Source organism: Nansenia antarctica (assembly GCF_963989245.1).
Source record: "Nansenia antarctica genome assembly, chromosome: 1".
In the NCBI taxonomy this organism is placed as follows: domain Eukaryota; kingdom Metazoa; phylum Chordata; class Actinopteri; order Argentiniformes; family Microstomatidae; genus Nansenia; species Nansenia antarctica.
The window spans coordinates 32,185,928-32,213,427 of NC_137674.1; the positions used below are offsets into that span (position 1 = coordinate 32,185,928).

The window sequence follows — 27,500 nt, forward strand, 5'->3', positions numbered from 1 at the left end:
TCTCTCTCTCTTTCAATTATTATTTTTTTAAATGAAATTCGTCAACTAGTAAATACGTCTCTGTATTGCTTAACTTTACACATATTTCACAATATATTGTTTTGCTGTGCTGTGGTAGAGAAGGCAAGAGACCATCTAATGTTCACACATTCAAGCCTCTCTTTTTAATATAATACATTCTCATCTAGATCCGTATTGGGTCCTTGAATTTTAGGGAATTGAGTCTTGAAAGTCCTTGAAAGGTGCTTGAATTTGATGTCTCAGAAGGTGTGGGAACCCTGTGTGTGTGTACCTGAGTGTAGAAGGGCGCTGGAGCAGACAGGCGAGGTGGTAAATGGGTCGGGACTGAAAGATAATTTTAGATTTTACCTGTAAGAATGTGAACCAGTTTAGGAAAAGTTTGCATCTTTCTACTGTACATGAAAAGGAGGCCAGGGTTTTTTTGGGGAGTTTTGGTCATTTATCTTGCAGGTCCCTATTTCCCCTTCCTGCCTCATTCTGTCAGCCCGGTTCTGTCCTGTATGGGGATGAGACAGAGGCTTTACTTCTCATCATATGAGCTCAGAGCTAATCATGTTATGGTCAGGTGCTCACATTCTTCTAAACCTCAGTTTAGGGGTTCAGGAACAGATACTGTAAGCTGGGAGAGGGAGAGAGAGGGAGAGGGAGAGAGAGAGGGAGAGAGAGAGAGAGAGAGAGAGAGAGAGAGAGAGAGAGAGAGAGAGAGAGAGAGAGAGAGAGAGAGAGAGAGAGAGAGAGAGAGGGAGAGAGAGAGAGAGAGGGAGAGGGAGAGGGGAGAGGGAGAGGGAGAGGGAGAGGGGGACAGAGAGAGAGAGAGAGGGGGACGGAGAGAGAGAGGGGGACGGATGGACGGCCGGGGACAGATATGGAGAAAAGAGAAAGATAGAGAGAAAAGAGAGAGAAACAGAGAGGGGAGATGTTGGGACAGATGACAGATAAGGTTCTCATGGGGACCTCTACTTAACATAGAGACAGATTATCCACTGAAAATGAAACATTACCAACACTGCTCCCTCTCAGAGGGGGCGAGGGGAGGAGAGTGGAGTGGAGTGGAGGGGAGGGAGTGGAGTGGAGTGGAAGTGGAGGGGAGGAGAGGGCAGGGGAGGGAGGAGAGGGGAGGAGAGGGGAGGAAGGAGAAAAGAAGAAGTGGAGGGGACGGGAGAGGAGAGGAGAGAAGGGATTTTTATTTTATTTTTCCATTTTATTTTCATTGTTTAAGGAGCACCAACTATGAGATGAATGACTGAAGGTTCTTTTCCCATCAAACAACATTGATGTAATTATGTGGGGTGGACACAGGCAGGGAACATTCATCTAAAGACATCTGTGTTATTACATTTCTCATACTTTGCAATCCACAGAATGTGCTACTATACAATTATCTAGATTGTTTTTCAAGTGCAATCAATCACTGGCGTTTGTGAAGGATATTATGGTTATTGGTCATGGTTGTTGGAGACACATCTGTGTAGGGGACCACACCAAGCCTCTTATGAGAACAATAGTTGTTTTTGTTTTTTAATCAAATCTATCTCCAGCCGTTTTCAATTTAAAATTCTCTCTTAGAGGTTATATCCCACCAGGCTCTTAGTGTGAATTTTAATCTGTCTTCCACTCACTTTCACCGTAAAGGTGAGGAAGTTGCACATTTCATACCGTACATATATCTTGTATTTCTATAACTGTACATATCATGTTGATATCCATTGCCCTTGGTCTGTACATATCATAATGTACATATAACTTAACTGTATTTGATAGTCTTCGCACATATATTGACTTTTTTCTATCTATCTATCTATCTATCTATCTATCTATCTATCGATCTATCTATCTATCTATCTAGTGATGTGGCTCAGTATGCGTATTACGTGGAGTGGAGAGGAATGTTAATTGACTTAATTGTGTTCAGCTCAAAATACCTTATTCAAACCCTATGATTTTAAACCCATTTATTATGAGTAGCAAAAGGTCCCCACTGTCTGCAGTCCTAACCCCAATTCCCCCCCCCCTCTCCCTCCCTCTTCCCCCCCCTCCGTCTCCCCCCTCCCTCTCCTGCAGTATGTCCCTCCAGACCTGTGTATCTGTGACTTTGTGCTGGAGCAGTCTCTGTCTGTGCGGGCCCTGCAGGAGATGCTGGCTAAGACGGGCCACAACAGCGAGCCGGTGAGTTCTATCCTACTGTCCCACACACACACACACACACACACACACACACACACACACACACACACACACACACACACACACAGACATAGTGACACATAGAGACACACACACACACACACACACACACACACACACACACACACACTCAGACACACACACACAGACATAGACACACACACACACACACACACACACACACACACACACACACACACACACACAGACATAGAGACACACACACACACACAGACATAGACACACACACACACAGACATAGAGCCACACACACGCAGGCACACACGCATACACGTACGCATGCATACACGCACACACACTCACACACACACTCACACACAGCCCCCCCCCCACACACACACCACAGTTCACTTATTACATACAGTAATTTTAGGAGTTCAGCATTAAAGAAGACTGAAAAAGGCTGTCTATTGTGATGATGAAAGGATTGGCCATAGTTGTATTAACCTTTTCTGTTCTTTCAGACAGTTTAGCGTGGGATAATTGGTCAATTTCTGTGGTCTGGGGGCCCTGACTGCTCTGAGTCTGAACCCCCATGAATATAAATAGGGATGGAAGTGGAAGAGAAGTCAGAAAGAGGGGAACAGCATTGCATTACTGCAGCTTTTCTCGCTTTTCTCGCTTTTTCGCCCATTGGAATAATACTACGGCTGAAAGGAAAAAGCTAAAGCTTGTTCATCATCCATAACTGCATTGTAGCTACACACAGAAGGCTAAACAAGTCCCGGCAAACCGAGCCAGAACGCGGACTGCACAGGATGCACCGTAAATACACTTCCTCGGGGGCAATGTTCTGAAAGCTGAACACAACACACAGAGCAGACCTCCATATGGCCATTGTTAAACCATTCCATCTGTCAATGTGTAGTCAAAAACACGTCTTATCTCTTCTGAACAGCCAGTCAAATACAAAAACATGAATATTTCCACAGTCTTAATGTGTCTGTTTGGAAGAACTCACCTCCCCCCCCAGTAACAACAGCCAATACAAGCCTCTCCCCCCCCCCCCCCCCCAACCACATCCAGCCTTTCAGAGAGCCTCAGAAAAGCCAGCAGTCCTAATGCGTCACGTCTTGTGATCATTAACTTGTTAGCGTCTCTCTGCTTTTCAGCGAATCGGGGATTAGCATCTGGTTTGACTGTAGCTTAGCATAGTTCATTCGTAGATGCGGTACGGTACAGTACCGGTATGTTGTTTTTCAGAGTTCATTAATTCAAGTTATACAGGTTTATAATGTCAGTAGAGAGAGAGAGAGAGAGCCAGTACATCTAATGACTAGATCATTCATTACCCCCCCCCCCCCAGACACACACATACACACACACACTGTTTCGGGGACTTATGTTCACTAATTTGTCTACAGTAATTGCTAATGGATTTCAGATGATTTCTTTCACCTTGATTGTCTCTGTTCAATGCTGATTATTTCATTGCAGAATTAATTTTCACATCATTTCATTTTGGTTTCTTCTGTTCCATTGCTCAGCTGTAACAGCTGTGTACAATGCTTCCATGTGTATGTTTCTGTATATCATGTTTCCATTCCCTTACCTGTTAAGGCTCGTGGTCCGGACCGATGGGTATGTTCACCGTTCACTCCACCCCCAACCCCCCCCTCGCCTCTCTAGTGCATGGGCATTGAGTCTCGCCAGCAGTTCACTCTCCCACAATCCTTTAGTGTCTCTGCCTTAAACAGTTTGTGTCTCAGAATCAGAATCAGAATTTATTGTTCTTATTCTGAGGCACAAATCGCATAACCTGTTAAAAACTAAAACAGACCCATTCTTAAACTGAAAGCAGCGTCAGTGTGTGTGTTTTGTTTTATCCAAATACTGAAGTTTACCGTATGCTGTTGAAATGACTAATGACTGAACTATTGATTTATTTAGCAGGGACAAATGAGTGGGATTGTGTCAAAGCACTTAGCTATGAACGTGATAAAGACAAATAGATTTCAGTGCAAGCTTCCCATACTTGGGTCTCACTCAACTAGTTCTCTTCACTTTTCTCAGCTGAAGAAATGTCCCTGTAATTCGTAATTGTAAGTCGCTTTGGATAAAAGCGTCTGCTAAATGGCAAAATTAATTAATTAATTAAGAAGGAATGCTTCACGAATTCTGGATTAACGTCAGATCAGTGTCAATCCTAATTCTTCCCTTAGCGGCTTTATACTAGATGTGTTTACACAATATCACACTTTTTTTCCCTTTCTGCTAGACTAAGACTTCATTTATATAAGAGTGCTCCCGTGCTTTATATAAGAATTCCTCGTGCTGGAAACTTTTTGCTATTAACTATATTCAAACATGAGGGATTTGAAAAACAACTTTTAACATTTATTTATGATGTATTTGAAGCGAATGCTAGCCTGTCTGCCGGTCTTTTGCTGCTTAAGCCAACTCGTCATTCTCTTGCCAGACTGCTAATGATCGTTAGAATTTCTATAATTCCGGAGTTGCTGAGCCTCATAATCATTAAGCTCTGTTCAAAGATTAATAGACTTGGCGACCATACTGGACCCCCATTGGCTGGGGAGGAGCAAAGCAAGGCTCATTGGTTCCACCACGGCTGTTGGAAAGTTGGAAAAAGCTGAAAAGATTTCTGGCGAGAGATGATGCAAAGCACAGGCAGACAGGACACTCACGAGAGCCAACGTGCTCTCAAAAGCTCACAGGCATTGTGGGGAGTAACTGCTTGCTTGCGGTAAACTATTGCTGTTGCTTTTTAGGTGCCAACCTCACCGCTCTCTCTTACATCATAAACTAACCAGACTTGTTCTAGGTTTTTGTGGTCTTTTAATTTAATTAGTCATTCTCTGATTTACTCTCTCTTAATTTACTCCCCCCCCCCCCCCTCCGCATCTGTCTAATGGTTGCTACGGGGACTTTGAGAGACGTGGACATTTTGTATTTGAACATCGTGCTGCTTCTCTGTGTTTTCTCTGTCCTCATATTTGTCAATAACACTTTACTCCCCGTCTCTCCGTGCCTGCTCCCAAATGTCATTGGAACAAACACCACGGTTGTTCAGATTGTCACAATTCTTGAATCGATATTCTGTTGCGGAGGATATTGGGTTATAGATGTACAGATGGCAGGGCTTTGTAGCTAGCAGCAGCTGCTCTCTCTTGACAAGTGGGGAATATTATTTAATTGTAATGATTTAATTTTTTATTTTTGGAATGTGTTCTTGCTAACACCCAACTCACTGATGAAATCGTTTTTAAAAAGTCAACTGCCAATCATCATTTAGCTCTGTTTCCCCATGTCCAAAAATATTGCTCCGATGAACTTCAGATTTCATCACGATGTTGACACTGACCTGGGGGTCAAGGGTCAAACATTGACCCCGGAGATGGATCTGACCTCTGGTAGACAGGAGCGGCATGTCATGTGCAGTGATATTTCAGTGCCATCACCTCCAAGTGCTAGCCTGCCGCACTGCCCCCCACACCCCCACCCCCACATCCCCGCAGAGACAACCCCCACTGCCGTCCCCCCAACCTCCGCTGGGTGCGGGTGGGCCACCACGGGGGAGGCCGCTCCCCATTAAAGGTCACACTCCGTCAATGGATGTCTGCCTGTCGGCTCTGGGGAACAGCCGGGGGCCTAGATAGGGTGTTCTCCCTCCGGTTTCATCAAACAGCCTCATCCTTTTGGTCCAGTAGAACAGAGACTCACAGGCAGGAATATATAAACATGTTGTGTGGATGTGGTGGAGTTGAGGATGAGTTTATGTGGTTCAGAGCTGGTTTCTTCTCTCAGGCTGTGACAGAGGGGGATGGCAGCTTGATATGCCCCTACGCATTAAGCTCTTTTTCTTTCTTTCTTTCTCTGTCTCTCTCTCTCTTTCCTTCTCTCTCTCTTGCTCTCTCTTTCTTTCTCTTTCTCTCTACCCCCCCCCTCTCTCTCTCTCTTTCACTCTTGCTCTCTCTTTCTTTCTCTTTCTCTCTCCCCCTCTCTCTTTCTCTCTATCCCTTTCTCTCTCTCTCTCTCTCTCTCTCTCTCTCTCTCTCTCTCTCTCTCTCTCTCTCTCTCTCTCTCTCTCTCTCAGCCCAGAGCATTCTCGCAGGGCTGCAGTATGGCGCCATAATCCATGGCGACTGCGCTGTAACCAGAGACTATTGTCTTATAGCAAACAAGCAACAATGAAAGCAGCGCATCCAACAGAACCGAATGTTTAATCTAAGACACACGGGCCACACGCCAAACGCACCTCACAAACACCTCTTCAAACACCTTAAGCGTTAAACACAGCTGGATACTCTCTAGGCTACATGTCATCGAACAGGATCTGAGTCACCAACTCTCAGAAAGCATAGAAGCATAGAAGCTTCTAGCATTATCTAAGACTCATTATCTCCTCAGTTAATGTCACTCTGTCTTGTCTTGTCGTCACTCTTGTCCACCGCTGTCCCAGAGGCTCATAAGGAAGGTGAGTAGCGCTGGTTGCCTGCAGAACGAAGGCGCAGGTTTGCAAGCTGATTTTTTCCCAAAAAGCTGTTATGTTATATCTCACCTTACTCTTACAGTAACACACCACCCTCCTCTCTCTGCATCTCCTACCTAACCCACCCAGAGCAGTGGAACCCCCCCCCCCCCCGCCCCCGTCCCTGTTTCTCTGCTGTAGCTCTCTCTAATGTCCAACGCTACATTAGAGGCAGAGAGCGCTCATCCACCCCCCCTCTCCCCCCCCCCCCCCCTCCATCCCCCAGGCTATAGCAGTTAGAGCGTCGAGCCCTAATTCCTCTGTGGATAACGGGAGCGAGGTGGTGGTGGCGTGTGTGTGTGTCCTCTGACATGACCCCGTTGCATGCCTTTCGGTGTCGTGTGGACAGGAACGGTCAAGAGGTGAGAGAGGACAGGAAGGCGCGTCATCAGGACGGCTCCTCCCTTCTTGGCGGCCCTCCTGTATGAGGTCATCATTTTGCGCCGGAAAGGGAACTCTTCCTTTTCCCTCCCTGGTGCAGATGGATGCAGATGGAGAAAGAGAAAGAGAGAGAGAGAGAGAGAGAGAGAAAGAGAAAGAGAAAGAGAGAGAAAATGGCATCTGAAAATGGCGTGTGAAAGCGTCGTCCTCCCGGTGTGTGATTGGTCGTGTGTGTGTTCTCTCCGCAGGCGGCTCAGGGGGGCGGACACCGGACCCTGCTGTACGGACACGCCATCCTGCTGAGGCACTCCTTCAGCGCCATGGTGAGTGTTCCGGGCCTTTCCTTCCTGTCTGTCAGGCCGTATTCTATCACCGAGCACGATTCATGACTACAGTTCACTTTTAACTCAACGTTCACTTCATTTTGATCTTGTATTGGGTGACTCACGGTAGTCGACTGCTTCTTCTTCTTGGTTTGCGGATACTTGAGGATGAATGAGTGAACAAGTACTGTATGTTTGTAGCTGTTGATGCTAGGCTGATGCTATCTATCTTATACTTTGATAAATATATATTGACTCCTACAGTGAGAACACGCAGACCAGTGCTCCCATAGCCACATACCAGTGCTCCCATAGCAGACCAGTGCTCCCATAGCCACAGACCAGTGCTCCCGTAGCTACAGACCAGTGCTCCCATAGCTACAGACCAGTGCTCCCATAGCTACAGACCAGTGCTCCCATAGCTACAGACCAGTGCTCCCATAGCTACAGACCAGTACTCCCATAGCAGACCAGTGCTCCCATAGCAGACCAGTGCTCCCATAGCAGACCAGTGCTCCCATAGCAGACCAGTACTCCCATACAGACGAGTGCTCCCATAGCCACAGACCAGTGCTCTCATAGCATACCAGTGCTCCCATAGCTACAGACCAGTGCTTCCATAGCAGACCAGTGCTCCCATAGCAGACCAGTGCTCCCATAACTAAAAACCCCCAGGACTCAGCTCTCACTCACTCATGGATGACAATCGCAATTGAATTTGAGCACTCCTGTATCACAACTGTATCACACCTGTATCACATTTTTACACACATTAGTGTCAAGGAGCGTTAGACAAGGTCTGCGGTGTTTACTGTGAGTCGTTGACTGTAAGTGAGGCTTTTAAACAGCTGTTTACGGGCTGTTGATGTGTCTGGATGTGTTGTTTTTGTGCGCTGCAGTATCTCACCTGTCTGAAGACATCAAGGTCCCAGACAGACAAGCTGTCCTTTGATGTGGGGCTGCAGGAGGATTCAACAGGTAAAAAAAAAAACTCTCCATTTCTCTCCATCAATCCTTTCCTCCTCCTCCTCCTCCTTCTCCTCCTCCTCCGCCTCCTCCTTTTCTCTCTAGCCTACATGCATTCTGTTCCCCCGAGGGACATTTTTTTTTATCATTTGGTCTGCCGCAGTGTTCATTTCAGTGTTCCCTCCAAAAATGTTGTTTTCTCTTTTGAAGCTCCCTGAGAACATCCTGAGTAGAATGAACTGAAATGAGTGTTTTGGAAGTGTGCTTTGGTTTGGAGCTGGTTTCCCTAATAAGATTTCTAAATCGATGTAATTACGTGCAGTTTTTTTTACCGTGTTTGGCCCCAGTACTCATTTGCATTATTTATTATTTCATAACGATGCAAAAGATTGACATGCTCTTGGAGACGAGTAGGAAGGCTTGTTGCTATGGTGCTTTCACGTTGAAGTGTGTATTGGCATATATTTGGGTTTACATCAGTATGAGTGGTATGTATGTGGTGTGCTCTCTCAGTAGTGTGTGTGTGTGTGCATGTGCGCGTGTGTGTGTGTGTGTGCGTGTGTGTGCGTGTATATATGCGTGTGCGCGTGCGTTTTGTGTGTGTATTTGTCCCCATTGTGTGCCAGTCCGCGTGTGTACAACATGTGTGACTTTGTCACAGTATCCACTTGCGACTCCTTCACATCTTGCGTCTCAGTGGTGTGTGTTTACTGTATATAGGTCAGTGAGTTGTAATTAGGCAGACAGGCAGGTGGCACCACCACCACCACCAGTCGTTCCCTCTCTCTCTACCTCCGTCTGTCCTCCTGCAGGTGAGGCCTGTTGGTGGACCATCCATCCTGCCTCCAAGCAGAGGTCCGAGGGAGAGAAGGTCCGCATCGGAGACGACCTCATCCTCGTCAGCGTCTCCTCAGAGCGATACCTCGTGAGTTCAGTTAATCTCTGTTAGTTGATTTGAGGTGTATCAACGTTCAAATACGCATATATTCTTCAACTTTTTTGTATGACACATAATTTGAAAGCTTACAATCTATCCTTTCAGAATATGTATATATAAAAACTGAAAAATAACTTCTACCCCAGCAGCTGTCACATTATCTTTCAAATCACCAACTGCCATAGAGTTCTGGAACACTCACCCTAGAGTGTTTTATGTGGTGTTTTACCTAGCAACAATAGTTTGATCACCCTTAGTTCGATTGACTGTATTCACCTTCGGCACTAAATCAGTTAAATGTAAAAGAAATTCCCACAACACATTATGGTGCCAACTGCTCAGAGACTGGTCTCGTATACAGCATACACTATGTCGTTCACACTAGACATTTTATGTGACGTGTACATCCTGAGAGAGGAAGAGTTCCTGTAGTAGGGATATGTAGTCCACAGGGTCTGAATCAGGAAGCGTGTTCCCTCAGCTGTGCTCTGCTAGCTCTCTGCTGATAGATAGATAGATAGATAGATAGCTCTCTGCTCTAGCGGAGCTGTCTGCCTCCGCTGCACTCCCACACAGCTCACTGACCCAGGGAACGCATCACATCCTGGTGTGGCTGCGGAGTGCTCCGGGGAGGGCTGGTGGAGGGGTGGGGGAGGCCTATGGGAGGCCTGGGGGAGGGCTGCAGGACACTGGCACAGCTGTGGCGGAGAGAGCAGCACTGTCCGACAAGGCCTGAACTGAATACTGACTCTGCCTCCTCTCTGTCTCTCTCTCTCTCCTTCTCTCTCTCTCTCTCTCTCTCTCTCTCTCTCTCTCTCTCTCTCTCTCTCTCTCTCTCTCTCTCTGTCTGTCTCTCTTCTCTCCGGCTGAGCTGACCACATTTCAGATTACTGTAATCCTGTTAGCTGTAACAGTAGTTCCTCCAAATGTCTCGAGTCTGTTTTCCTATCTCACTGCAGACCCTGGACTGCCTTCAGTGAAGATCCTCATTTCAGTGGTTGTGGTAGAATTGTGTTTGATATGACAGTGTTAAGTTTGCGCCCTGTCGCTAATCTGCAAAGAGCCCTGTGCGCTACAGCCTGGTGGTCCCCTCTCCCCCCTTCCTCCTCCTCCTCCTCCTCCTCCTCCTCCTCCTCCTCCTCCTCCTCCTTCTCCTCCTCCTCTTCCTCCTCCTCCTTCTCCTCTTCCTTTTCCTCCTCCTTCTCCTTCTCCTCCTCCTCCTCTTCCTCCTCTTCCTTCTCCTTCTCCTCTTCCTCTTCCTCCTCCTCCTCTTCTTCCTCCTCCTCCTCCTCCTCCTCAGGCCCTATTGGTCATGAAGAGGTCCCCATGTGTTTATGGCTCCCATGACATGTCCTAGGAGTCCCACATGACACTGGCTCTAACCAGGCCTACAGCACCCCTGGAGGGAGGGAGGGAGGGAGGGAGACAGACAGACAGACAGACAGACAGACAGACAGACAGACAACGTTGAACAACGCTCTCCCAATGAGTCCCCACTGCTGCTGATATGTGGTGTGTGTTGATGACAGGGTCTGTTGTGTGTTGACAGGGTCTGGCAGACACACACACATTCGTAAGCATGCAGGCACAAGCATGCAGGCACACACGGACGCCAGCACACACACACACACACACACACACACACACACACACACACACACACACACACACACACACACACACACACACATACACATTCACGGGCTAGCTAGCTTTACTCAGCTATTAGCTGGCAGACACACACATTCATAAGCATGCAGGCACATGGAAACACACACAGACGCCAGATCACACACATACACACACACACACACACACACAGACTTACTCTATCACTCAGTCACTCACAGCCCTCAAGATTCTGGCAACCCCGAGACAACCCCTGAGCTCAATGCTCTGCATCTAGTGCCAGCCTCTGATCCCAGCTGATCCAGCTCCTGAAGTCAGAACCAACCCACTGCTGCGCCAGAACTCTTATTAGCACATGTTCCTCTCCTCCATCCTCCAACCTGGGAGTTGTGGCCTGGCACAGCGCCGTGGATCAAAACGACTATTTAGTTTCCCCTACAGGACTGGTACAGGCTGGTGGTGTGTGTGGTGTGTGTGGTGTGTGTGGTGTGTGTGTGTGTGTGGGTCATGTTACTGTACAAACTACTATTTAGTTTCCCCTGCAGGACTGGTACAGGCTGGTGATGTGTGTGTAAATGTAAATGTGGTGTGTGACATCTCTCTGTGTTCTCCAGCACCTGTCCATCTCCAATGGCAACATCCAGGTGGACGCCTCCTTCATGCAGACTCTGTGGAACGTCCATCCCACCTGCTCCGGCAGCAACAAGGAGGAGGGTGGGTCCATCACCCAGGCCGCGCTCCCATTGGTCCATTATTAGCCAGGCCGCGCTCCCATTGGTCCATTATTAGCCAGGCTTCACTCCCATTGGTCCATTATTAGCCAGGCCTTGCTCCCATTGGCTATTACCAGACTTAACATCAGAATGTATTTCTTTTAACTGGGGTAACTGTTGTGTTGATATTTCCCCCATCGCCCCAATTTTGTCATGTTATGTTGTGTCTCAGTTAGATTCATGCTGTTCATCCTCCTCCAATAGGGTACCTCCTGGGGGGTCATGTGATGAGGCTGTTCCATGGTCATGATGAGGTTCTGACCATCCCGGGGTCTGACCAGAGTGACGAGCAGCAGAGGTGAGACCTACGATACTGGAGCTAGAATCACTCTGGAGGGTGTACTGTAACATAGTTGTTTCTACAGCATTTCTGCTTTATTGGAATAGAGACAGTAGAGATTGACAGGAAGGATAGGTGAGAGAGAGGAGGCCAGACTCAAACCATGAACCCGATTACGTGGCACGCGATTACGTGGCATGACGAGCCTTAGTGAACTACGCCACCCAGACACCCCTAACGTCTGGTTGTCAAAGGCCCCCACGCCAAGCCTTCCTGGCTTTTCTAGAAGAAAAATAACACTCAAAGAACAGATGGCGACATTAGTCATTCACAGAGCTGTTATAGTCAGATATAGCCATGAGCGGTTCTCAATGAAAATGTTTTTAGAAAGGTTGTTTGACTCACTCGCTAAAAAGAGCCAGTGAAGGAAGTTCGGAGGGGTTGTATTCGACTCTGGGCGCTAACTTTAGAAACAGGCTAGTCACGTCACACTCTCTGGCTGTACGAAATGTCATACTTCCCACAGCACATGAGAAATCGTTTCAGGAGGAGCTAAGAAAATGTAATGTATCTCCCCAAAAATACTCACACTTTGACCTACTGTAAATGGCAACAACATCGCGCGGCACCGAGATGTCATGTCATCATCCGCAAAAAAAAAAGTCAACATGACGAATGCTGTGGGCCTTTAAAATATCCTCAAAAAGAACCAAACAAGACTTGCTTACCGGCTCCCTCTTAGCTCTCTTAGCTCCCCCTCAGACAACTCTGTTTCGACTTCCCCGAGGGCCTCCCTGGGTGGTGTTACTACCGCGCTACGCCGCCGCAGCCTCGGAGGAGCAGGGGAACATGGCCGCCCTGGTGTCTATCTATAGACATGCAGCGCGGTCCCTGGGAGGGTGGGAGGAGGCGGGCAGCGGAGGGAAAATGGCACACGGGGCCTGAAGTGGGTCGAGGCAGGCAGCCGCTGCCGTAACCGTAGTAACCCAGTAGAAACACGGCCGGGCGGCGGAGACGTCAGGGGACCCTTGGTTTGAGACACACACACACGCACACATACCTGCACATGTGCACACACACACACCTGCACATGTACACACACGCACATGCGCATACACACACCTGCACACACACAGTCTATTTTTAGCATGGGGTGCCAGACCTGGCACCAGCACCAGCTCCTTGGGTGGGCAAGGCTGGCCGGGGGGTGGGGGAGGGGTTAGCAGCAAGGTCGTTGGGTAGAGGTAGTAGTTGCCTTCGGATACAATTTCCGGATAAAACTAACGTTGATGGGGGGGCGGTGGTGGTGGTGGGGGGGTCGGGGGATGGGGGGGGAGCAAGGGGGAGTCAAAAACATCACAGATTAAAGATAGGTTATCTCTTTCGTCTCCGCTCCCGGTCTAGTCTCCGTCCTTGCAACGTTACAGGAGAAGGGAACTGTTTGTTTGAAGACCTCCACAATCTTTCACGAGGGCCGGATCCCTCAAATATACTTCAAACTGTCTTCGGAGCACTATGAAAGATGTCCTTTATCTCCCGCGCCAGTCACACCGTATCAGTGATAGACAGTGTTGTTGTGTGGTGGTGTTCGTCGAGGCGTGTGTGTGTGTGTGTGTGTCCGGTGAAGGATGTTTCTCACAGCCTTGTTGGCACGGTAACACGGTTCAGCTACAGGGCTGAGTCTTCCATCCCTTTGAGCTAATATCACCCTGACACCATGAGGGATGGAGGCAGACTGAGTCGTCGTTCTGCTAAGTCATAAAAGGACGACCTTGGAGAGCGGTTGAAACACGGAGGTGGTTACGAGTTATAGCGGCGTCTCCTCTTCGTGTGTCCCCCAGGATAGTCAACTACGAGACGGGGAAGGCAGGCGCCAAGGCCAGGTCTCTCTGGAGGCTGGAGCCACTGCGGATCAGGTGAGTACAGCTCTCCGCCCTACACTCTCTTTCATCTCTCTCTATCTCTCTCTCTCTCTCTCTCTCTCCCCCCCCTTTCCCTCTGAGACTGCAACAGGAGACATCAGAGCTTTTCCCTCTCTCTCTCTCTCTTTCTCTCTTTCATCTCTCTCTCCTGTTCCCCCTCTCCCGCTGAGACCACGACATGAGACATCAGAGCTTCTCTCTCTCACTCTCACTCACTCACTCACTCACTCACTCACTCACACATTCTCACTCACTCTCTCTCTCTCTCACTCTCTCTCACTCACACTCTCTCTCTCTCACTCACTCTCTCTCACTCTCTCACTCACTCTCTTTCTCTCTCTCTCTCACTCTCTCTCTCTCTCACTCACTCACTCTCTCTCTCTCTCTCACACACACACTCACTCTCTCTCTCACCCACTCTCTCTCTCACACACACTCACTCTCTCTCTCTCACCCACTCTCTCTCTCTCTCTCTCACCCACTCTCTCTCTCTCCCTCCTTCCGTGCTGCTCTACCTCTCTCTGATGTCTCAGAAAGCTTTGTAGATGCTCCCAGGGGTATAATAACAGTAATAACTCTTTCAGATTTGGAATTTGTCGGCCATCTTTGATCGGCTGTTATGACCTATTTTGTTTTTGATCTTGAACAACAGGGCATGTCCTGTTAACGCGGATAGATCTTAAGTACATCATTAGTGAAATGTTTCAAGCTATTTTGTGATTTTGTATGCACAAGGCATGTCAGCTCATTAACAGCTAGCGGCTTGTTCATCATGTCTGCGTGATCTAATTAGAAGATATTAGGCTTTGATGGCAGAGCAAGTTGTCGTTAAACTTGTCTGTGTGTGTCTCTGTGTGTCTCTGTGTGTCTCTGTGTGTCTCTGTGTGTCTCGGTGTGTCTCTGTGTGTCTCTGTGTGTCTCGGTGTGTGTCTGTGTGTGTGTGTGTGTGTGTGTGTGTGTGTGTCTGTCTGTCTGTGTCTGTGTATGTGTGTGTGTGTGTGTGTGTGCGTGTCTGTCTGTCTGTGTCTGTGTGTGTGTGTGTGTCTGTCTGTGTTTGTCTGTCTGTGTGTGTGTGTGTGTGTGTGTGTGTGTGCGTGTGTGTGTGTGCGTGTCTGTCTGTCTCTGTCTGTGTGTATGTGTCTGTGCCCGTGTCTGTCTGTCTGTCTGTCTGTGTATCTCTGTGCGTCTCTGTCTGTCTGTGTGTGTCTCTCTGTGTGTGTGTGTCTCTGTGCGTCTCTGTCTGTGTCTGTGTGTGTGTGTGTGTGTGTGTGTGTGTGTGTGTGTGTGTGTAGCTGGAGCGGGAGCCACATCCGCTGGGGTCAGCCCTTCCGCCTGCGTCACCTGACCACGGGTCACTACCTGGCGCTGGCGGAGGAGCGGGGCGTGGTGCTGCTGGACCGCGAGAGGGCCGACACCGCCGCCACGGCATTCTGCTTCAGGCTCTCCAAGGTCAGGACGCACACACACACACACACACACACACACACACACACACAGACACACACACACACACACACACACACACACACACCGCCGCCACCGCCTTGTGCTTCAGGGTCTCCAAGGTCAGGACGCACACACACACACACACACACACACACACACACACTCAGAGACACACACACACACTGCCGCCACCGCCTTCTGCTTCAGGGTCTCCAAGGTCAGGAGGAGCACACACACACACACACACACACACACACACACACACACACAGACAGACAGACACACACACATACATATATACACACAAACACACACACACACACAGACGCACACACACACACACACACACACACACACACACACACACACACACACACACACAGACAGACAGACACACACATATACATATATACACACAAACACACACACACAGACGCACACACACACACACACACACACACACATGACAGACAGACACACACACACACACACACTCTCTCGTCAGAGTTGACCTCTATTAAAGTGTCAACTCCATTAAACTAGAAACCAGATATCACACACACAAAAAAAGACATGAATCTTTATATATCGGCCACTCTCCTCAAACTCAGTCCTTTCAAGGACAATGGAGATGAGTTATTGGGTCCATCAACGCAATCCCATAAAGGTTAATTCAGCTCTGAAGTTCAGGCCTATGAACGGATGGACTTCACAGCTCCAATCTAGACCGTTTTCGTCTATTCTTGGATAATGGTGCTTTCACATGTGGCTTGTGTGATTGTGGTGCCAATTAGAGCTCTCCTCCTCTGTGGATCAATAGCATGACACCCAGCATCTATCTAGTCATTCATCACAGGAATATGAAGCTGTATTATAGTACTCTTCACATATCTCTGATCTTAATTGGGGATGAAAAGACATGGGCTCTGATTGGGATTCACGAGAGGTCGCCTCTGGACACGCTCTGCTGTCACTGCAGCTCAGTGATGTATTCTCTCTCTCTCGATCTCTCTCCCTCTCTCTCTCTCTGTCTCTCCCTCTCTTGATATCTCTCTCTCTCGATCTCTCTCCCTCTCTCGATATCTCTCTCTCTCTCTCCCTCTCTCTCTCTCTCTCTCTCTCTCTCTCCCTCTCTCTCTCTCTCTCCCTCCCTCTCTTTCAGTCTCTCATCGTCTATCTCTCTCTTTCCCTCTCTCTCCCCCCCCCTCTCTCTTCCCCCCCCCCCCTCTCTCTCTCTCTCCATGTCTCTCTCTATTAGCCTGCCACTCCGGTGTGTGTAATTATGAGTCATATTATAGAAGGAGGTCATCTCACCCTTCAGTCCTTGACCAGCCCCGTCCAGATCTGTCAGCATCTTTTAAATTGCTTCTTTAGATCAGAGTCCCTCAACACCTCCTGCTGAACATAATTAACCCAGGCGTCTGAAGAAACCTGTGTACACGTGGAGCCTGTGTGTTGTTCTTATTCCTGGAGACTGCCAATTCCTCCAGCAGATGCTGAAAGGTCTCACGAGGGACAAGAGAAAGATAGTATATCTGCGTGTGTGTGTGTGTGTGTGTGTGGGTGTGTGTGTTTGTGACTCTACCAGGTGTGTGTGTGTGTGTGTGTGTGTGTGTGTGTGCGTGTGCGTGTGCGTGTGTTTGTGACTCTACCAGGCGTGTGTGTGCGTACGTGTGTGCGTGTCTGCTCTAATAAACTGTGTCTTACGTATCTGCAGTTTGTGCTCTAATAGACTGTGTGATATCTTCATATCTCCAACCCCCCCCCCCCTCCCCTCCCCTCCCCTCTCTCTCTCTTCAGGAGAAGCTGGAGTCCAGCCCAAAGCGGGACATAGAGGGCATGGGCGTGGCAGAGATTAAGTACGGGGACTCAATCTGCTTCGTCATGCATGTGGCCACGGGCCTATGGCTGTCCTACCAGGCGCCTGATGTAAAATCGTCCCGCCTGGGTCCTCTGAAGAGACGGGTGAGGACAGACCGACAACAACAGATTGTATTTAATTGATTTTTTAACTTAGTTTTTATTTCAGTTTCAGCAACTTGTACAATCAGGTCATATTTTGTCTACTACTTCCAGCTGTACACGTATGGTCTATGAATGTGGTTCAAAGCAAGACGCACAAAGCAAAAATTACCGATCAACAAAAACATTGAGAGACATAGTGACAGAAATAAAAGTAAAGATTTTGAAATGAAAGAAAAAGGGTAGGGGGGAATAGGGTCAGATGGGGACGGGGGGGGGTTGTGTGTGTGTGTGTGTGTCTGTGTGAATGCAATGCAGGCGTATATATGTATATATGTGTAGTAATATGAGATTGTATTTTTATTGTTATTATTGAACGTTTTAGTACAGCCATGAACTAACACTAACAGTCTTCATTTTTAAATTAGCCCAGTCACGGTGTAATCACATGATGATATGGAAATCACTGCACGATGCGTCTAAAGTAACGAGATTAGGGAAATGAGGAGATTCCTCAGAGCAGATAATTGCTTTCTCGCTGATCGGGTTGATAGGTAAATATGAGGTAAATATGTCACCCTGCGTCTCACTTCTGTCTGAATTAAAGTGTAACCCTTTGGTTCCAGACTAATGAATGACTTGTGTGTGTGACAGCCTCCCCTCCTCCCACACATACACACACACATACACACACACCCAGACAGATGAGCACAGTCAGCTTAGCCTGTGGTATCACCACCTGGGTTACACTCCCGCCATGTTCGTCACGGCTAATGTCCCGACGTGTCTCCTGTCAGATCTCTTTTCCGTCCCTTCCTCTATCTCTCCTCTCCTCTATCTCTCCTCTCCTCTATCTCTCCTGCCTTCCTGTCGGTTAATATCTCCAGAGATAATCTCCAGTGTGGTACAGTACAGTCCCATGTGTCTTCATCCTCTCCCCCCTTCCCTCTCTCTCTCTCTCCCCCCCCGACACTTTTTCTGTTTTTCTCTGTCTCTCTCTCTCTCCCTTTCCCTCCCTCTCTCTCTCCCTCACTCTCACCATCCCCCTCTCTCCCTCCCTCTCTCTCTCTCACCCCCTCTCTCTCTCCCTTTCCCTCTCTCTCCATCTCTCTCTTTCCCCCTCTCTCTCCCTTTCTCCCTCCCTCTCTCTCACGCCCCCCCTCTCTTTTCCCTCTCCCTCTCTCCCTCCCCCTCACCCCCCCCTCCCTCCCTCCCTCCCTCCCTCCCTCCCTCCAGGCCTGCCTCCACTCCGAGGGCCACATGGATGACGGTCTGACCCTGCAGCGCTGTCAGCACGAGGAGTCTCGCGCCGCTCGCATCATCCGCAACACTACACGCCTCTTCAGCCACTTCATCCGGTTAGAAACGACACTAACACCCCCCCCCCTCCCCCCCACCCCCCGTTCATCCCTCCCTCCTAGGGTCCTCTCCCAAACAGCTCACCTCACTGACCGTGCGTACGATGTTGTGTACAACGCTGTCTGTCTGCTCAACCAGGCCTATAGGCTTTGCATGGCTACACAAAAGGAGGGTTGTTGTTGTTGTTGTTAGCGGTTAGCCTATGGCCTGTGAGCTCTGGGGCTGTGTGTGTAGTGTGTGTGTGTGTGGCCAGTGTGTGTGTGTGGCCAGTGGTCTGTGTTGCAGCTCAATGTTTCCATTCATCCGTGACCATACACAACAGTAAATGTCTCAGGCCCCCGCCCCCCCCCCCCCCCCCCCGCGCCACACATGGCCGCTCATGAAAAAAGGTAACAGATAAAATCCGTCGTCCTCGTCTGCTTCCGTCAAACTGGCCCACCGAGGCGGTCAACGGTCAGTCACACACGGCTGGCTGTCTGCTCGCTCCAGACCTCCAGACCGCCCCCTGTGAGCTGTACCCAGCCTCCCCCCAGCCTCCCCCAAGCCTCCCACCCTCCCCCGGCCCCTGGTGACAGGGGCAGGCGCTATTCTTAGCTCACACACACAGAAATAAACATTTCAGCGTGATTAAACCTGAAGGCATAAAATGGGTTCTGTACGGCAGGCGGTCCCCCCCCCCCCCCCCCCCCCCACCTCCCGAGTATTCTAATGACAGTTGGGATTATATGCTGCCTGTTCCTGTACCTGTGTGTGAGCCAGGCGTCGATATCAAACCTCACGAGGATCAGGGTTTAATGTATAGACTTCGAAAGGAAGCCGTCAATAATGTGATTCGATTATGGTGTGCTTGAGGTTATAGTCAGGATGTTGGGGGTTATGCCAAAGGACATGGAAGTCATCTTTTTTAGTCGATTCTGTTCTATGATCCTTTGATTTGGAATGTCGTGACGTTAGAATTCTAAGGTTCTATCTCCATTTTTGCCAAAATTTAGTTTTTTACATAATCTGATCCATTAGGTGTTTATTAATGCCTGTTATTTTTTTAATGTTGAAATGTTTGAGTTAGTAATTCATAAAACACAAAGGTTCCATCTCACAAAACATAATGGAATGTAAAAACTTTGACGCTTAATATCTCTGAACTACCCTAAACGGAGATAGAACCTTATAATTCTAAGCTCACAAAGTTTAAAAAAATCGACTTCTCCGAATGAGCGTACTGTGTGTGTGATACCTGTATGTCAGAGCTAAGCCAGTCTCCTTGTGTTGTGTTGCCTTGCCCCTGCTTTTTTTCACCCAATCAGAGACCTGGATTGTCTGGGAGGAAAGAACCGTGCGTGCGTGGCCCTGCCCATCGAGGAGGTCCTGCAGACCCTCAACGACCTCATCACCTACTTCCAGCTCCCCGACGCCGAGCTGGAGCACGAGGAGAAGCAGATCAAACTGCGCTCGCTCAAGAACCGCCAGAACCTCTTCAAACAGGAAGTGAGTCGTGATCCTGTCTGCTGTGAGGGGCGGTTTGGCAAACTCGAGACAATAAAAGTCCTCAGTCAGGAGTTTTAATTGTGATTAAGGCAATTTTAGTAAGTGGTCATTGCAAAAAAACAAGGAGAGCGCAGTGTTGCCAAGACACAGTCTTTTTTAAAGTCTAAATCAATCGATTTTTTTTTCTTTCTTCTTCTGTGTTTTTTCAACGGCACATTGTGCAGGATTTTTGGAGGCTTTGCTTTTTGAAGTCTCAGCAGTTATGAGTTTTAGGTTATGAGTTTTTCTGCGCCTGATAACAATGCAGTGGGAGCCTTGGGAACCCGAAGTCCAAAAATTGCTCTCATCAATTATAAAATGCCAGCTGCCTCCCTTCGCTTTTCCTAGTATGTCAAACACTGCACGTCGAAATACTCTCCTGAACTCAAATGTGAAAAAAACCGTCTGCTACGTTGTTTAATCACCATTGTTTTCATTCACTCATGCCCTCGAGCAGTACGCAGATAACTGTAACTGATTGTTACGGTAAATAGCTGTGTGGAAATGTTCATGTCATGTTTACATAAATGACGTGAGAATGCACCAGGCAGTTTTTTGGCATCTCTTTCCAGACAGACTGCTCCTGGAAAGCTTTAATAATTAATGTATCGCAGCCCTCTCTTTTCGAACATTTTATTAATATCCCGAAAATTGCTCCTCTCCATCCCTCTTTGTCGTGCATTACAGTAATAAGGTCAATTTCTCAACGTTGACAGCTGACATACGGCTTCTCCTGAAGTTATAAATCACCTGACATTTCCTCCCTGCCCTGTCCTCCTATTACCCTATCAGGATCAGTGTTAGTCTCCCGGGATTAATCACCATGGCATCAGCACATTCAACGGTCGCCTTGAAAAGAATTCGCTCTGAGAGCGCCGGAGCGCACGCTGGGATCGACGTCATAAAGGGGCCAAGTCGTTCGATTGGACGAGAGGCGTTCCATGAGTGCTGATTAGATTTCCAGAGCGATTTCTTTTTACGAACGCAGCCAATGAGAGTCGAGGAAGCAGGGAGAAATGTGGGGGTGCCTGATGATGATGTCGTCAGAGTTAACACTAGAACAGCCAAGGGTGTGGTCATTTGACCCTGTGAGTAAAAGAAAATGTATACCTTTGCACTCGATCAAATTTCAGGACCCTCCGTTCATGACTTTTCCTAGATATGTGCGTTCTACCACCCAGTATCCTTACATTTTCAAAATGTGTATAGGAGGCAGGCTACTTTACAAGAGGTGCCAACTAGTGGTCTTTGTGTGTAAGTAGCAGCTTCCAATTCTAAAGACTATGGTCATTTGACCCCTGAGGAGGTGCTAAGAGTAGGTGAAATAGGGGCGGCTGTCGTAGTGTTAACGGGCGTGTCCCTGTGGTCCCCCAGGGCATGCTGACGCTGGTGTCCAACTGCATCGACCGGCTCAACGTGTACAACAGCGCGGCCCACTTCGGGGAGTGTGGCGGGGGGGAGGCCGGAACAGCCTGGAAGGACATCCTCAACCTGCTGTATGAGCTGCTGGGTGAGACACACACACACACACACACACACACATCCTCAACCTGCTGTATGAACTGCTGGGTATGAGAGACACACACACATACACACACACACACTCACACACTCATGCACTCACGCACGCATGGACTCACGCACGCATGCACTCTGATCAAATTTTAGGACCCTCCTTTCATGACTTTTCCTAGATATGTGCGTTCTACCCCCCAGTATGCTTACATTTTCAAAATCACATCAGGATAAGCTAGTATAAAGCTAGCTAAAGCTAAAGCTAGCTCAAGCTGTAGTTTTTCTGTGTAGGGGGCAGGCTAATTTAAAAGACGACCAACTAGTGGTCGTTGTGTATAGCAGCTTTCCATGTAAAGACTATGATCATTTGGGCCTTTAAGAAATGTACTCACCAGCAGCAGAGACTGTAGCAGTATTCAGTGTCTGTGTCTGCTGAAACTTGAAGGCTAGAGTGTGAAATACAAATAAAATGAATTTATATAAACTGAATTAATTAGTAAATGCTGATGAGCTTAACTATGTGGCAAGACATACAGTATATATATAGTGGACCTTTAAGAAATGTACTCACAAGCAGGAAGGACTATAGGGCTCTTCAGCTGGAGACTCTGTCCCTGCGCCTGGTTCTGGTTCTGAGCTCCAGGTCCTATGAAGTGATGAGTCAAGAAGTGGCGGAGCTCTTCCTTCAAGAAAGATCTCATCAGAACGTTGTATACGTCGGGATCCAGAGGAAAAGGAGGACAAGGTGTAAAATAGCTCAGATATTGTATAATGTCCATCTCACTGCATTTCTTTGTCTGGTACTTGTCTGGTTGGTTGTCTGGTACTACACTGTTTGTGGCTTTTATAGTTACTATATATATATATATATATATATACACGCCTATGACATCACAATCAAGTTCTGTGACATCGTAACTAGAACCAGAGCAGTGGGTCAGAGCTCTGGTCAGAGCTGTACAATATTGACCACTGCAGTTTCAACCACAAAGAAATACACACATGAATAATAAATGCATACATAAATAAACAAAGTAAAACATGCTCCTATCATGTATCAGTATCATCAATTTTAATTATGCTTTATTTCCTCACTGGTAATCAGCAACAGTGATTGGCTGCTGGCTGGCTGCTGTGCTTGATTGCTATTGTGACATCATCAGCAGCACATGTAGGCTATGGAATCTGTAGCAGTCCTGTACTACATTACCCTACATGCTTTGTAAATCATATCTCGGTTGTCTGAGTGAAGTCTTATTAAGCGGTGTTCACTATGTGGCCAGGTTGCAAAGAATTCATTTTTTCTTTTGCATCTCCTGCGTTCATGTGAAATCACAGGCTTAGTAACACAGATTTCTTGCAGGACTCTCCCCACCTTGCTATTTGCCAACTCCTGCAAATCCACACACACACACACACACACACGCGCACACACACACACACACACAGACACACACACACACACACACACACACACACACACACACACACACACACACACACACACACACACACTAACCAAGATGCAGTGCCCCAGCTCACCAGATGGGTTTTATATCCATGATGAAGTGTGATGTCTGTTCTCATCACGGTGGCTCCTCAGTACAGCGTGTTCTCCATGTCCCTCTGTCCTCTCCATACCTCGCTCACTGGCTGTCTGTCAGATAGGGACACGCCAGGCTAACATGACACGACAGCCAACATACCCATTCTCTTTCAAGACTAAAGGCTGTTTCAGCAAGGGTTCAGCAGGGTTCACTCCACAAAACGGAAAAAAAAATTTGGGAGGAAGTTTGATAAGATAAGATCAAATGTAATTCGTGCACACGTCTCCCCCCAGGGAGAACAGAGCTCTAGACACAGGGTCAGCCATCTTCGGCATCCCTGGAGCAGTGAGGGGGTTACGTGCCTTGCTCAAGGGCACGACGGCTAGGGGGGGGATCGAACCAACGACCTACCGATATCTGGCTGGCCTCTTTGACCCCTAGGCTACTTGCCGCCCCTTTTCCCTCCATGCGACAGTAGCTCAGCATGTTTATGTTCGACAGGAAAGACAGAAGCCACTCTATCACCTCTTACCGTCTTACCTGAGGTAACGCTTGGTTAAATAAAATAACTGTCATCGCCCGAAGCTGAACGGGCGTGGTGGAATCAGGCCCCCTAGGGAGTGTTTATCCTTCGTCTGCCCAGCCGCCATTGAATGTGAACGGACTTCCTGTCTGATCCTCCTCTCTGCAGCTTCCAGTCTCACTTTCCCGCCGTATCCCCCCGCCCCTTCCCGTATCCTATCCTACCCCCCCCCCCCCCCCCCCGTCTGCCCTTCACAGCGTGTTTCAAACACACACGTTCTCCTCGTTGACAGCATTAGTGTGCCCACCACGTCCCTGCTCTCACATTGTCTCCACACACACAGAGACACACACACACACACACACATACACACACATACACACACAAGGACACTCGGACACATGCACCCTCCACACACACACACACACCCTCCCGCCTCCAACACACACACACACACACACTTAGAGACACACACCCTCCTCCACGCCCACACACACACACACACACACACACACACACACACACACACGGACACATGCACCCTCTACACACGCACACACATCCTCCTCCACACACACACACACACACACACACACACACACACACACACACACACAAACACACACACACACCTGCTCCACACACACAGCAGCACTAAAAGGATTTGGGATGCCTCTTCATGCTTATGTCTGTGTCTGTGTCTGTGTCTGTGCACGGTGTGACCCTGTCATTTTTGGCAGCCTCAGACACCATCTCCTCTCCTCTCCTCTCCTGTCCTGTCCCCTCCCCTCCCAGGGTCACGACCCCTCCCTTCCCCTGTACTCAGCCTCCTCATGAATATGCATGAGCCTTCCAAGAAGGACACTCCTCCTCCTTTGGCATGGAGCCAGCTTTGAAGCTTCAAGGTGTGCGTCGTGACATCTTGGGTGACATTGAAAGATTGGAGTGTTTGTTGTGTTGTGTAAGACGAGAGGTTTGGCAGCAGCCCGTGTGTTCGCTACGCTACGTCATAGAGGATCTTCCATTGCCGTCTCGGTGGAAGGATAAGTGATTGGATGAAGCTTCCTTCTACTAGGTGGTGTGGTGTAAAGAGTCCACTTGCCTTGACCTTTGACCTCTGTGTGTGTGTGTGTGTGTGTGTGTGTGTGTGTGTGTGTGTGTGTGTGTGTCTCTTAGCTGCACTGATCCGAGGAAACAGGAACAATAAGCTTCCTTCTACTAGGTGGTGTGGTGTAACGAGTCCACTTGCCTTGACCTTTGACCTTTGTGTGTGTGTGTGTTTGTGTGTGTGTGTGTGTGTGTGTGTGTGTATGTGTGTGTGTGTGTGTGTGTGTGTCTGTGTGTATGTGTGTGTGTGTCCCTTTAGCTGCGCTGATCCGAGGGAACAGGAACAACTGTACGCAGTTCTCCAACAACCTTGACTGGCTGGTCAGCAAGCTGGAGAGACTGGAGTCCTCCTCAGGTAGGAGACTGTGTGTTTAAACGACCCGGACTCTCTCCAGATGATTACCATCTAGGGGATCATTTCTGCAAATGTGGAAATACAATCGGGGGGGATGGTAATACCAGCCTTTGGCCACCTGTTTTAACGTAAGATACGTCAAAAACGTAATATACATCCTGTAAGAGTTACGTGAATTACGACTAGCGTTTACAAATTACGACTTGTGGCTTTAATGGGATAGAGACAGTAGCGGGTGACAGGAAGGATGGGTGAGAGAGAGGGTAGGGATGACATGCAGGATTGTTCGGAATCCAACCAGGGACCCTGCGATTACGTGGCATGCGCCTTAGTGAGCTACACCACTCAGACGGTGTGTTCAAAGCAGAGTGACGGACCAGAGTCACGGTCCGTTCTAGAAACCCCGTTAGGCCTGCTGTATTGACCTTGATAGTTTTGGATGAACTTAAAGTACCAATGAGTCCTGTTCCCCTCCCTCTCCCCCCCCCCCCCCCCCCCCGTGCCAGGGGACCTCTCTGATGAATGGTGTCTTGTGTCTTCCCTCCATGTCGTCCTCTGCGGCCCTCTAACGGATGTGCTGCGTATGCAGGCATCCTGGAGGTGCTCCACTGCATCCTGATAGAGAGCCCCGAGGCTCTGAACATCATCCAGAGAGGACACATCAAGTCCATCATCTCCCTGCTCTACAAGCACGGACGCAACCACAAGGTGAGAGGGGGGACGTCGCCACACACACACACACACACACACACACACACACACACACACACACATGCACAATTGCACACACACACACACACACACACACACACACACACACACAACCACACACACAGAATGACCAACCTAAGCTCCCCTCTCTCTGGAGTAAAGAAGAAGGCATTTGAAATCAAGTATCAAGCACTCAACATGAAGCAAGTCAACACGATTATTTATAAGGTGTCTTTATGTAGTGATACCCTCCGAGTATCTCCTCCTTCTACAGCTGCTTGACCACAGTAACACAACACCACATCAAGCCCCTCACCCTTTTAGACACCCCCCCCCCCCCACTGCTCCGCTGACAGGACCGGGCCTTTGCTTGGCGACACGTTAGACCCATTGTGTACTACTAGGTCTTCCTCGGCGCTTCCAGTCATCCCGATCTTCCATACATCTGGCTAGCTCGCCGGTACTTTCCGCTCCTGCATCTTTCTTGAGTATGTGATTGATGCCCGTGTGTTGGCTCCCACAGAACCCGTCTGCTGGCTGACAGCTCCTGGTGTCTCTGGCAGTGAGACACCTGCCAGTCTCATTCTCCCGCTTATCCTTGGTGACCCCCCCCCATACAGATGCTTGTTGGTAATTTGCTCGCTCTTGTCGATGTTAAGTATTCTGGTGTAGCACCCATTTAGGGACTTCTGCAGGGTAGGCTTCATGGTATTGTGTGCCGGTATGTTTACATTGAAACAAGATCTCCCCCTCCCCCCCTCCCCCTCCCCCTCCCCCCTCCACCGGCCACCCGCCCTCAGTCATCAATCACCGCCGATGCATCGTTTGGCCGTAGCGGCCAGTGGCGCTGCCTGATGATAAAACCCAGGTCCTGGCCTGCTGCCCTTGGCTGGGGTCCCTCACCCATCTAATCCCCCCCCCCCCCCCCTTACCTCCCGGGAGCCAGGATGGGACCCACATGCATCAAAAGGATATTACTGGATATGTTCCTCTCCCCTGATTAGCATCATCCCATGGCCATTACGGCTTTCAGGGCATTCAGCCCCTCGCTTGGGGAAAAGGAAAGGTTTCCCGTTCTTTCTTCCACAGAGGAAGAAGGAGATAAGAGTCGTCATGGCGATGGTGAGGTGGGTTGTTGTTGTTGTTGTTGCTTGTCGCCTGCGTGTCCCTGGAGTTGGACGGGGGGGGGGGGGGCTGAGCCGGGGGGAGTTGGACAGGGGGGCTGAGAGAGGGGGGAGAGAGAGGACCTTTTCACTGCATTGTGTACTCAGTGATTAGAGAGGAGGTGGTGGTGCGCTTGTCGCTTCTCTCTCTCTCTCTCTCTATCTTTCTTTGTTATCTCTCTCTCTCTCTCTTTGTTATTTTTCTGGATTCTCTCTCTCTCTTTCTCTCTCTCGCTCTCTCTCTACCTCTTTTTCTTTAATCTCTTTCTCTCTCTCTCTCTTGCACTCTCTCTATCTATTTTTCTGTATTCTCTCTCTCTCTCTCCCTTTCACTGTCTCCTTTTTTCCATTACATATCTCTC

At 48.7% G+C, this 27,500-nt stretch overlaps 1 protein-coding gene across 1 annotated transcript in view; it reads left to right on the plus strand.

Moving 5' to 3' along the window:
- LOC308157528 (ryanodine receptor 3) overlaps nucleotides 1-27,500 on the plus strand; it is a gene marked incomplete at both ends in the record, with an annotated part of 155,245 nt that overhangs the window by 35,196 nt on the left and 92,549 nt on the right. Inside the window, 14 exon segments of the mRNA XM_080531105.1 lie at nucleotides 2,083-2,187; nucleotides 7,345-7,419; nucleotides 8,319-8,397; nucleotides 9,198-9,310; nucleotides 11,566-11,665; nucleotides 11,929-12,022; nucleotides 13,846-13,920; nucleotides 15,219-15,375; nucleotides 17,173-17,337; nucleotides 18,571-18,692; nucleotides 19,998-20,178; nucleotides 21,592-21,727; nucleotides 25,169-25,264; nucleotides 25,854-25,972. Coding sequence (XP_080387231.1) covers nucleotides 2,083-2,187; nucleotides 7,345-7,419; nucleotides 8,319-8,397; nucleotides 9,198-9,310; nucleotides 11,566-11,665; nucleotides 11,929-12,022; nucleotides 13,846-13,920; nucleotides 15,219-15,375; nucleotides 17,173-17,337; nucleotides 18,571-18,692; nucleotides 19,998-20,178; nucleotides 21,592-21,727; nucleotides 25,169-25,264; nucleotides 25,854-25,972 — 1,617 coding nt within the window.